The 12,118-nt window shown below is 35.9% G+C and overlaps 2 protein-coding genes across 2 annotated transcripts; one reads left to right on the top strand and one right to left on the bottom strand.

Annotated features, from left to right (window-relative positions):
* Positions 1-3,564: 3,564 nt before the first annotated feature.
* On the top strand, positions 3,565-4,526 carry LOC132314278 (chlorophyll a-b binding protein of LHCII type 1). Its single transcript, XM_059813158.1, has one exon. The coding sequence runs from the start codon at positions 3,628-3,630 to the stop codon at positions 4,417-4,419; it is 792 nt and encodes a 263-aa protein (XP_059669141.1). The 5' UTR covers positions 3,565-3,627; the 3' UTR covers positions 4,420-4,526.
* A 1,088-nt stretch (positions 4,527-5,614) lies between these two features.
* On the bottom strand, positions 5,615-11,829 carry LOC132280910 (probable purine permease 10). Its single transcript, XM_059782667.1, has 3 exons — positions 11,714-11,829; positions 6,921-6,985; positions 5,615-6,735 (listed from the first exon to the last, which is right to left on the bottom strand). Exons 1-3 carry the CDS (start codon positions 11,827-11,829, stop codon positions 5,615-5,617), a joined length of 1,302 nt encoding a protein of 433 aa, XP_059638650.1.
* Between the last annotated feature and the right edge of the window lie 289 nt (positions 11,830-12,118).

Raw genomic sequence — 12,118 nt, forward strand, 5'->3', positions numbered from 1 at the left:
GGCCTTGTCATGCACCTGTCCTGATCCTGAGGACCGACCCAACATGGATGAAGTGCTGTCTTCCCTTTTAAAGCTAAGCAAGAGCAAGATGGCGTCAATGTCATGACTATATATGCATTGAAGCTAATGGCATGAGATGTGTTCTGAAGGCAAAGAGCATGAAAACTTTTAATTGTCAATCAGCTGCTACCACCCTTCATTGGCTAAATAATGTGCTTGTAATTTTGTTTAAACTTTATTGATTTAGTAGTTTGCAAATGTTACCAGTCCAGGTTCCTTTTTGTTTTTGTTTTTTTTTTTTTTTTTGAAAAAAAAAAAGTTTCCAAGTCGTGTAGCATTCATCCATAGTGCTTATGAGTACGTTAAAATTCGATCTTTAAAATTTCTAATGCCATCAGATAGAGTCTTTTACATTCACCTTCAACAGAGTTGGAATTTGCCAGACTCCATTTTCAGTTGGTTCTTTAGCTTTCTGGCTGTGGTTCATAGTTGAAGTCTATCTTGAGCTGTGGTGCCTAGCTTCTGCTTGTGGTCCTGCTGCTTGACTGCTGATCTAGGGTTGCCTTGTAGCTCTGGTCTGTTCTCTGCTAAAAGCCTTGCTTCTTGGTGCTGCTTGTTTACAGTAGCATGTTGGTTAGATTAATTTGTTTGTTGCTTGTTTTAACCTTTTTGTAATCTTGTCTTTTTTCTTTCTAATAAAAATAAAATCCTCTGTAGTGACAATTTGCTATGATGAAGTTCTTCAAAAAATACTCTGCTGTTTTTGGGGATCCTCGGCAAAAAATATCTCTTCCATAGGTTTGTTGAATATGCTAAAGAAGTGTTTCCTTAATTTTGTTTGCCGAAATTCAAAGTTATGAAATCAGGGGCAAAGTTTGCGGAATAGGTTCTCTGACGGTCCGTTTCGGGTCACAATGGTCTGAACAAAGAATCAGAAGATAGAAAACATGACAACTCTGCCATTCTTGATCTCCTTTACCTGCAGGCAGCGGCTAAGAAAAGGACTAATGGGTCAAGCTTCCAGTGGGGTAAAGTGCGTTGGACCAGGTATAGCCCACACGCTAGGCCCCACAGAACCCATCAAAATTGTCCCAAATGTTTGGATCAAGATGGAACCCAAGTACTCATGATATGGGCTTCAGCTTTGAACCACATAGCCTCACCAAACTCGACCCTGTAGTGGCCCAGAACTCAAGGAATACACACGAGGAGCTCCAATTATGGTCCGTCTACAATGGATCTCCCTGAGTCCATTGTTCTTGGTGAATGTATTGGGTTAATGGGGGTGCCGACAAAAGAATAGGCCCAACTACCTTACTTGGTTTGGGCCCAATTATTAGCTGACTGATAAATTACTTGTTGAGTCGGCATTGTGTGTGGACAATAGACAAACACTTTGTGGGGCCCACCATGTTTGATGGGGCTCTACCAAACCTAGTTGATAAAAATAGGCTTGCAGGCCCACTGTCCTTATCTGTGGAGATATCTCTCTCCATTCTTATTGGATGCTGACATTTTTGGAATTTGATAATGGCATGCATGTCCGATTGGCAACCTCTACACCACTAATATTAGTTTTTTAAAATTTATGAAAAATCTAGGCCAATGTTATAAGTTGTTGTATCCACCAGTGGAATTTTGACACTTGTGGTATTGGATATTTCTATTTATCTTTATGGAGAAAGTATGATCACACTCAATAGCATCTCACTCACCCTACTAAACAAGTGTATATGACACGTCAATGCATGGATGAGGACCGTTTATATCGGTGGTAGGGAATAGGGAATCCTCCTCCACGAGAAAGAGAGAGATGTATGTGACCATGAACGAGGACTAGTTCTACTGGTGGTGGGGGATCCTTGCCCATTCCATTAGGTTTGTGTATGTGTAAAGGGGACTCAATATAATTTGAAGTTTTAAATAAATAATTTTATGATAACAAAATTTAATAAAACTATAAATTAATTGAAATTATAGAACAATGGAATTGATTTGGAAGAATTTGGTACAATACTCCAAAAAATTCTTTAATAGAACAAAAGCTCATTCAAAGTCTTGTGAGGAAGTTAGGTTGTAAATTATAGGAGTGGAGAAGATGAAAATAAATAAATAAAATTTATACTGAGAGGAGAAAAAATAAGTGAGAAATAAGAAAAAAGAGAAAATAAAAGTTAAATATGGTCTTAAAAAAATATTAAAAGTTTCACAAGTCTCACCATAATTGATATATTTATGGTTGGTGTAATGATAATGAGGAGTAATATATATGTATGTGTGTAATACACTCATGTAATAAAGATGAGAGAAAAAAAAGTAATATAACTATAGAAATATTTTGGGCTTAATATTAAATTTCTCTATTGATTGAGGTGTAATAATAGAAGAAAATAAAATAAAATTTTTAGGTAGCTTATAATATATAAGAAAAAAATTCTAGGGGCCCTAAAAAAAAAAAAAAAAAAAAGGCGATAAACGATAGAAATTTTTTAGGTTAGTGTCAAATCTCTCTATTTGTCAATGTTTAATAATTAACATAATTATTTTAAAAAATATAATATATAAATAAGTAAAAAATTATGAAGTCTTCTTATTAGTTAGGACCTTAAGCGACCACCTAAAGTCTTCTTATTGGCTAGGACCTTAAGACCACCTAACTCGCTGAAAGCTTCAGTGCCCGTGTTTATGTGTGTGTGAGTGAGAGAGAGAGAGTTTTAAATGGTGAATAGACTTTCTCACCCTAAGTATTTTACTACGGTAGGTGAGGAGAGCTTGTCAATCAATTCATGTAAATGAGACTTACCTCAGTGCTCCTTTTTTATTAGAAGGATTGTTTTGCCAAATAAAAAAAGAAAAATAAAATAAAATTACTAATGCTATGTTCGGGTCTTATCTTTTGCAAAGAAAATTTAATTTAAAGTTTTTTTTTCGTTCAATTTTAATTTGAAGACGCTAAGTCGTGCAATTTATATATAATTCTGCATCATTTATATAAAAAAACAATTTATGTAAATTGCATAATTTAATCTTAGTTGTTGGAATGCAGGTTGACAGGTGATTAATTTAACACTACAAATTATTTTATATATATATATATATATATATATATATATATATATATATATAATCTAATTAAATTTTGAAGATTAAAACCACACGGAGCCTTTTTGAACATTACTAGAAAATTAAGCAGAAAGAAGAATTTTATGTGAAGCTACAAATTTCTAGAGAGGAATAGAAGCAATTATTCGAAGTTGAAGCCAAGCTTTTTTACTTTGGACATAACCTTCTCAAAGAACACACTCCCAAACTATTAAACTTTATGCTTCCAAGGTGAAAAGATAATTCGCTATGTAACCCCAAAACTACACAAGGACAACCACACAATTCATCCACCCCAAGCAGTAAAATATTAGATGATTTGGTGGAGTGAAGGGTGACAAGTGGAGAGAGAATCCAACGGAAACAAAATCTTGACACCCAATGAAAATAGAGATATAGATATCATAAGATAAGGAGGACTTTAGCTCTCTCTACCTCGATATTCTATTTATAATCCACCAAACTAGCCAGTCTCTTCCATCACTACAACTTATTAATTACCCTTCTCCAAGCTCCTCTTCAACAATGGCTGCTTCAGCTTCCACAATGGCTCTCTCTTCCCCATCTCTCGCCGGAACGGCTGTCAAAGTTGCCCCGGAGGTTCTCGGCACCGGACGGATCACCATGAGGAAGTCCTTCAAGCCTGTCCCTTCTGGCAGCCCATGGTATGGTCCTGACCGCGTCAAGTACTTGGGCCCATTCTCCGGTGAGCCCCCATCCTATCTCACCGGCGAATTTCCCGGTGACTATGGTTGGGACACCGCTGGGCTTTCCGCTGACCCAGAAACATTTGCCAAGAATCGTGAACTCGAAGTGATCCACTGTAGATGGGCCATGTTGGGAGCCCTTGGGTGCGTCTTCCCCGAGCTCTTGGCCCGCAACGGTGTCAAGTTCGGTGAGGCCGTGTGGTTCAAGGCCGGAGCCCAAATCTTCAGTGAGGGTGGGCTTGACTACTTGGGCAACCCTAGCTTGATCCACGCACAAAGCATCTTGGCTATCTGGGCCTCACAAGTCATCTTGATGGGCGCTGTTGAGGGCTACCGTATTGCCGGTGGACCGCTCGGTGAGGTGACCGACCCACTTTACCCCGGTGGAAGCTTTGACCCATTGGGCCTTGCTGATGATCCAGAGGCCTTTGCTGAGCTCAAGGTGAAGGAGATCAAGAATGGTAGGTTGGCCATGTTCTCGATGTTTGGGTTCTTTGTTCAGGCCATTGTGACTGGAAAGGGACCATTGGAGAACCTTGCTGACCATCTGGCTGACCCAGTTAACAACAATGCTTGGGCTTATGCCACAAACTTTGTACCCGGAAAGTGAGCTTGAAAAGAGAGACTTTGTATTCAATTGTTTCATGATGATCGTGATGATGATGTAACATTATTGTGAAGTGATGGAGAATATAATGTGATTTATTTTTTGGTGCACCAGTAGTGAATCTGTGTTCAATTTTTTCATTTGTCTACTGTTATTGCCTGTGATTCATGTAATCTTAGGAGTAAGTTCAATTATAGATAGATAAATTGATTTCATCAAATATTGAAGGGGCAGAAAAAAAAAAAAAAAAAAAAAAAAAAAAAAACCCCTTATAGCCCCTTCAATATTTTATGAAATCAATTTAAAAAATAAAAAATAAAAATACAAACTTTGTAGCCCCTTCAATATTTGATGAAATCAATTTAAATATATATATATATATATATATATTCCGAGTGTAGAGGCCTCATAATTAGCAGGAAATAAGGAACCAATGAATGAAACCAAAAATTAGTTCAGTCCTTTCCATGCAAAACATCACTTGTTTCTTGATTATGGCTCGTTTATCATATGGACCATTTCATCATGATTGGTAATTAATTGTTATAAAATTAAAATGTACAAACCTTTATAACTCTCTTTTTAAATAAAACTTGAAAGATTTCATTTGGCTTAATTTGGGGCATCTTGTGAAACATTTTTACACCATTGACATACAATAGATTTGTGTGGAGCTTACATTATTAATTTTTATATCTGGCTCTAATTGACTAGATATTAGCAGTGGACCATATGATTGTTTTTTTGCTCTTTTAAAATATTAAACCTGTTTTAAATCCCCAAAATATGAGCACTAGCAGATAAAAAGCAGGACAAGCTCATACATTTATTTATTTAATTTCCCAAAAAAAAAGTTTTTTTTTAATTAAACTAGCTATTTGAATAGAGGTATTTTTGTGGGATGGAAGATGTGACCAACTTACTAGGTTCTAATGGATGTTCTAGGAATTCCCAAGTCACTTTGCCACAGCTATTATTTCACAACTTCTTACTTGGTATGAACAAAAATCTTGTTTTCCTTCATTAAACCAAACATGAATGGAGTGGACAGAATCTACAGTTACACTTCAACTAGGGGAAGACAATTAAATGCAGGAACAAAAGAGCAAGTAGTCTTAATGATTGAAGCTAGTTACATGATTTTCTTTTTCTTTCTGGAAATTAGATTCTGACTTGGAACACAGAAGCTCATAGTGAATTAACATGTTTCACTATGAGCTTCTTCAGGAGCTCGGGTAGCATTTTCGTGGTCAATCTCGGATTTGTAAGTGTCGAGATAATGCTGATACAAGTATGAAGCAAAGCCCCAAATGGCCAACAACAATGCTATCACCTTCACTCCATTCATGGTGTCGTGGAAGAAGATAACGGCAAGAACTGGGACAATAGGCAAAGCCAAAGTACTAATGACATTGGAGAAGAGGGAAGACACCTCAAATATCAATGCCACCGCGCCAATAGAGAAAACCTGCCATGCTACTGCAAGTGAAACTAAAACTGTCAAATAAGATACCTTCCCAAGCTCAAAATTTTCCATCTCTCTTGCCAAACCATTCCACTTGCCACTAGCAAGAAGCACCAATGTACTAACACAAGTTGCCACTAGTGATTGGTACACAATCATATTCAAGACCATAGTAGAAGTTTCCCTTTTTTGCACCTTGCAGAAGAATAACTGTGTTAGTGAAAGCATCAAGGAGTACAAAGCAGATGCAACAACAGTGCACGAAAACCCGATTGAGTATTGCCTTCTCGAGGCGCCTGCCTTTGTCTCAGAGTCACTTTGATAAACAAGCAGGGCAGGAGAGATGGTAAGGAGGACGAGAGAATTGAGTATCAAAGGAGTCAACTTTTGTGCATTGAGGAAGAAAGAAAAGAAAGCATTGAAAGCCAATTGGGTTGCACAAATAAGGGAGAAAGTAGAGACGGGGAGGTTTAAGAGCCCAATTGAATACAACATGTTGTCTAATGCTTGCATTAGGCCTAGGCAGATGTAGACTGTTGCAAGGATCAAGGGAGGAGTTTTCGTTGGTGAATTGTTGTTTTGGTGATCATCATGATTGTGTTGTGAGAAGTATAGAGAGAAAGGGATGAGAATTGGGAAGGCTATTGTTTCCATTAGTGCTGCCAACCATATATTTTTTCCGCCTTTCCTGTAATACAATCCTGCCAAAAGCGTAGCGCCTGACTGGCCAACGAGCACACACAGCGTGTAGATGACAATTCGGAGCCACCATTTTCGACTTTTGAGTGGAGGAAACGGAGATTGGTGGGTAGCTGCTGCATGATCGGATGACTTGGCTCCTTCAGCTTCCTGACCTGTTGAATTTGTGGATAGAAAAGGTTAGTATTCAGTAGTGTATAACTATTAGTTCATTTTATTATTGCATTTCAATTTTAATCTTTATTTATACTTTTATTGATCTGCATATTATTTTCCTCAATTAGAATATATACAAATGACATCTATCAAAAACTATCTTGTGAAGTAGCTTAGAATTTACCTAACTCATTTAGTAGTGGACCTTGTGGCTCTTGAGCATCCCCCATGCTAAAGCTGCAAAATTTCCTACAATGTGCAATCAGAAAGAATATTAAGAGAGAGTTGAAAAACAGTTGAGACCATGTAAATGATGATGCTTACCTAAAATATTACACTATGGCAGGTGTTTTCAACAACCCTTTCAAGATTTGCATGAGTCACAGTGCTGTTAGGCTCATCCAGCTAGTCATCCAGATCATCCCACACAAGTTGCACCATTCTTGGACACTGATGAATGAGAGCTAGACAGCGTCTTTGAATGATCATCCTATATATATATATATATACTTGTTGCACACATGAATTTCACTAATACACGTAAATCAACTTCCATACACTTTGCATGAATGCCATTATTTATTATTGCTGTTATTTTAAAATAATATCGCGGCAGGTGATTAACAATTCTGCAGGCACAAGTAATGCCGTTATACAACTTCCTCTTCTGACTGAATTACAAATTTACAGTTTTATCATTTTAGTGATCTTACTACTTAAACAACTTATCATTTTGTTTTTGGTTAATAAGAAAAAAATGATACAAAAAGTGTTGGGTCGGCCTTGAGTGTAGAATAATTATTCTCTAATCAAGGTCACATTTTCGAAAAGAATATTATGCTTTGCATTTGAAAGCATCCAAGTTTAATTCCAAGACACTAATTTGGTACCCCTAAATGTTACAGGGAGGGGTGGCCATGGCCCCCCAAATTTTTCTGTAATCTCTCTATTAGTGGTGTATATTTATACTTATTAAAAGTAATTTAGTATAGAAAATTTTAAATTGACCCCCTCAAAATTTTCTTTAACTTCTATTAATAGTGTATATTTATAATTTTTAATGGTAATTTACTATAGAAAAATTAAAATTGGCCCCCCAAATTTTCAAAAAATACTTATTTATGGTAATTAAAGATAGTTTACAAAAGAAATCGCTTGTGTTCCTCTAAGTCTAACGAATCCTTTTTTTTTTTTTTCTTTTTTTGGAAAGTTATTATTGCAATCTTGATATAACATATGAGTACTCTATTTCATATTCTTCATACAATATTCAGTTTTATTATTATTGTTTGTTATATATTAAAAATAGAAAAAAATATTTTAATTTGACAACCTTGTTTATCGACTGTCATATGTTCTTCTCTCCATTTTTAATTTACATATCATTTATAGGCATGTTAACGAAAAAAAAAAGTCTAAAATTAATGCACTAAAAAAAATTTTGTTACATTTTTTTTTAAAAAAAAAAAAAATCAATTTTATACGAGTAATTTGGCCACCCCAACTTTATATTTCTTGCTCCGCCCCTGTAAATGTAGCTTTAAAGGAAAATGCATCATTAGGATTAGGGCCAGGCACGGATCTATAAAGGACTCATTAGGGGCATCCGTCCCCACTGAAATTTTTTATTATTACATTTTATTCCCCTAAATTTATATTTTTTTGCATTTATATTCATAAAATTTTGAAATTGCCCCCACTGAAATTATGAAAAAACCCCTCTATATAAATTTGTCCCCCTTCATATGAATTCATAGATCCGTCCCTGATTAAGGCTCTATTATCATAATTAGGAAAATTATGAGAGCCTGAATTCTAACTCTCCGGTACTGGCAAAGCCTTTCTAAACCTTTGTGAGAGGTTGGTTCGGACTTTCTATCAGTAATTAAAGCAATGTAATGACATTGTTTAAAGCACATATGTGATGACCGTGTCACTTTTTTCCTTTTTGTTCTCTTGCGTTCGTTTTATTTCACTTTTTTTCGGTCTTCGGATCGTATAGGCCCAAGACCGAGTCAAGTGTTCGGGGATGACTTCCAACATTTCATTTATTCATACTTGCACAACTTGCCACCGTATCATCTTGGATGTATGTTCCACTTGTTTTCACTTTTATGCGTTTTCAACTTTTGTCTTGTGCGGTATTTGTGCAATTAGACTTAATCGACATTTTCAATCTTGGGGGTACTTGTGTAAATATCTTTTGTAGATATTTTATTTTAGGGCAAAAGTGCGATTATAATTTGAAGATATTTCTATTTTGGGGTCTTTGTGTGATTCTTGAATCTTGGAGAGGTCACTCAGCAGTTTTAAGATTTTTGTAAGAAAATTGTAGGCTACATATAACATATCTTCTTCTTTCTTTTCTTTCTCTCTACCTTTCTCTTTCTTCCTCCAGTTTTGCTTTTCTTTTTCTTCTTTCTTCTCTCTTCATTTTGGCTACCATCTCTTTATCTTTTGATGCCTCCATAGAAGGGAAAAAGAACTAAGACATCATTTGTAACAAAACCTTCGGTTTTGTTTTAGCTTTGGGCCATCTTCATTCTTGGATATTCTTCTAGGTTGCTATTCTAGAGTAAGGTAGGGAGTGTAGTATAATTATAACCCAAATTTTTCATTGTGTTTTGGAGTCTATTATGAGTTATGTAGGTGTTGTGCGAGTTGTGAGAATTTTATCGTGTTTCCATTGTGACATAAGTTAGATCTAAGGTTTTAAAGCATGATTATTGATAGATGTATAACTTCTGTACTCATTGATGTCATTTGTATGATTTATATATTCTTCAATGATACTTGTATGTTTAGGCCTTAGAATGTTTCTTCAAAAATCATGACATGATTATTATTGTTTTGAGTATTAGGTGTTAGTAGACTTAGAATCTATGTTTTTTTTTTTTTCAAAGGCCTTATTATCTCATCTTTTTTAAATTCATGACATGTATGAGGACTATATGGCATGGATTACTTGATTTCATCTTTTATGTGCGCATGGAAGATGGACTATGTGGCATTGTTACATGGATTAATTATTTTGCTGATTGGTTGTCGATTTTTAGGAGATGTTTGGGACATTATTACTTATAAATGTTACGGTTCGGCACTAATGAAAGAGACACGAGTTTTTCTAAATGTACAATGACCATTAGGTTTTGTCGCCTGAGGTTTAGTAGATTGGGAATGACTGTTTGGCTAGTTCATGCAGTATGTATGACTAGTGGTGTGTGTGCGTCCAAGTCATCCCTATTATGTAATTTCGTATTTTGATTTTCAAGGTGACATCTATGTGTAGAAGTAACTTGGTGTATTTTGGTTTCGTTGTACTGTTCTGAGCTTAGAATTATTTCATTGAGATTGTCGTATTTTATTATATTGCTAGTTCTAAGATGATCCCTTAGTTTCACCCTTGATCTCGACGACTAGGAGGCATTTTCCACATTTGCATAGCTTATGTTATTTTTGTAGGACCAATGAAAACCTAGTTTATCCTAATATGTATTTCCTACGGAGTAATATAAATTATTCACCCTCGTTGATTTAACATTTTTCAGGTAAAGAAGTGTTCTTTATGGATGCTACCCCATATTAGCTTGGATATGCTTTCAACATAGTTGTTTTGTACTGCTTTTGAAAAATGTATTGCATGCAACATGTTAAACATGCTTAATGTAACCTCTTTTGGATATGTTATCTTGTGATCATGTATTATTTTTTAATAAGGGAAATGGTTCAGGAACTTATCCTCATCTTTTAAAATTCCCGGATGATTTCCACTTCTTTGCTTCACACTTGTAGCTATTCGTATGGACTCATGGATGTATGATCCCTTAATCAATGCATGTGGGATTCCAATTTACAGTTATCATGTAATCTTGTTAAGGTTGCATGTTTTAGATATCATTAAACTATCACATGTTGTTGTTGGACTCGCTTTGATGTTGGGATAATATCTCATAGACGTACCGTGCATGTATTTTTCCTTCACGGTTAATATTTTAGATTTGGATGCATCGGGACTGGGCTGAGATACTTTCTCTCAAGATAATTTTGTTCCAGATTGGTTAGATGGGACCGTTTAACCAATTACATAGACCTAACATAATGTTGTTTTTGGTTGCCTCGGCTATCTGGTCGATAAGATGAGTCAAATGAGGCTATCTGATCGGTTAGATGGATCTGGACAGTGCATCTCATTCTGGACCACTCATCTAATCGATCAGATCATGGGTGTAACGACCCGAACCCGTGGGTCCGAACTGTTAACCGGTCCTTACCCGAACCTGAGGTTACCTAGGTCAATCATGTCATATCTAGTATCAAAACATCATTCTTAGGTTAGAATTATGCTTTACAAGGGACTCCAATCAACAACTCGAGGTCCTAGGTGGTTAATACAAAACAAGAATGTCACGCCCCGAAAATTCTAATAAAATCCTCGATTTATACAAGTCCAAATACATCACAATACACCCAGGATCTAAAAAAAAAAAAATGCCCTCTTTTATACAAAGTCAATTTCCTAAAAAATACATAAAAATTCTCCAAAATAAATAAATAAAATCCTGCAACGCCGACTCTTCAACCTAAGCCCGCATCTAGTAATCCCTGTTCATCTTCGGTATCTGAAACTGTAAGGTGGTGAGACAAACGTCCCAGTAGGAAAAACTATAACAAGAATTTCATGAGGTTTAATAAAACAGCTTCACAAAATAAACATATACAGGTGAGTATAAACAAAATACATATGCATTTAATTAAAACATTTAATCAAAACTATTGAAGCAAAACCACTCCAAGCCATTTAAGGTATAGAGAACCCTACACTGAAAAAGTATTTCCTCACTAGATCATTAAGTCTCCAAGCTTCGCTACTCCCTCTGCAACTCTCGACTCACTCACTGTCTGCTCAAACTCTTAAGTCTTCTCTCGGCTCACTCTCTGTCTCTCTTTTTAATATTCTCTTCTATTCTGTATACCCACCAAGTCACAAACACCCAATTTAAAGGCAACTCCACTGACAAACCCACGTGAAGCCCACTGCTTTCCTTCTGTGATGTTTCCAATTTTTCACATTTTTCATTTTTCCGGAATTTCATCGCCGCGAGAGTATTTCTGTCTTTTCACGTTTTTCGTATGGATTTTAGTTGAGTCCATTTGCATTTCATACATTTTATTTTATGTAGCATTCCTATGGTGGTTCATTATATATTTTCTTGTGGGGTTGAGTTGTAAATAAAAGAAAAAGGAAAAGTCAAAGTTGGTGGTGGGACTCACCACTCATGTTTCTAGTGGTCTAGAGACCACACATGGCCTTACATTCTCTCTCCCCCCAAGTTTCTCCCTCACTCTCTCAAACTCCAATTTTTTCTTCTTCTTTTACTTCAA

The sequence above is a fragment of the Cornus florida genome, unplaced genomic scaffold, assembly GCF_030987335.1.
Source record: "Cornus florida cultivar Cherokee Brave unplaced genomic scaffold, ASM3098733v1 CherokeeBrave_3.0.0_Hap2_Chr01, whole genome shotgun sequence".
In the NCBI taxonomy this organism is placed as follows: Eukaryota; Viridiplantae; Streptophyta; class Magnoliopsida; order Cornales; family Cornaceae; genus Cornus; species Cornus florida.

What these genes read in the sequence shown, in the direction of transcription:
- LOC132314278 (XM_059813158.1), top strand. Translation starts at nt 3,628, where the DNA reads ATGGCTGCTTCAGCTTCCACAATGGCTCTCTCTTCCCCATCTCTCGCC.
- LOC132280910 (XM_059782667.1), bottom strand. Translation starts at nt 11,829, where the DNA reads ATGAAATTCCGGAAAAATGAAAAATGTGAAAAATTGGAAACATCACAG. An exon ending in AATTGGGTGTTTGTGACTTG is followed by an intron (nt 6,986 to 11,713) that starts GTGGGTATACAG and finishes TGCACATTGTAG; the next exon opens with GAAATTTTGCAGCTTTAGCA. An exon ending in TCCACTACTAAATGAGTTAG is followed by an intron (nt 6,736 to 6,920) that starts GTAAATTCTAAG and finishes CAAATTCAACAG; the next exon opens with GTCAGGAAGCTGAAGGAGCC.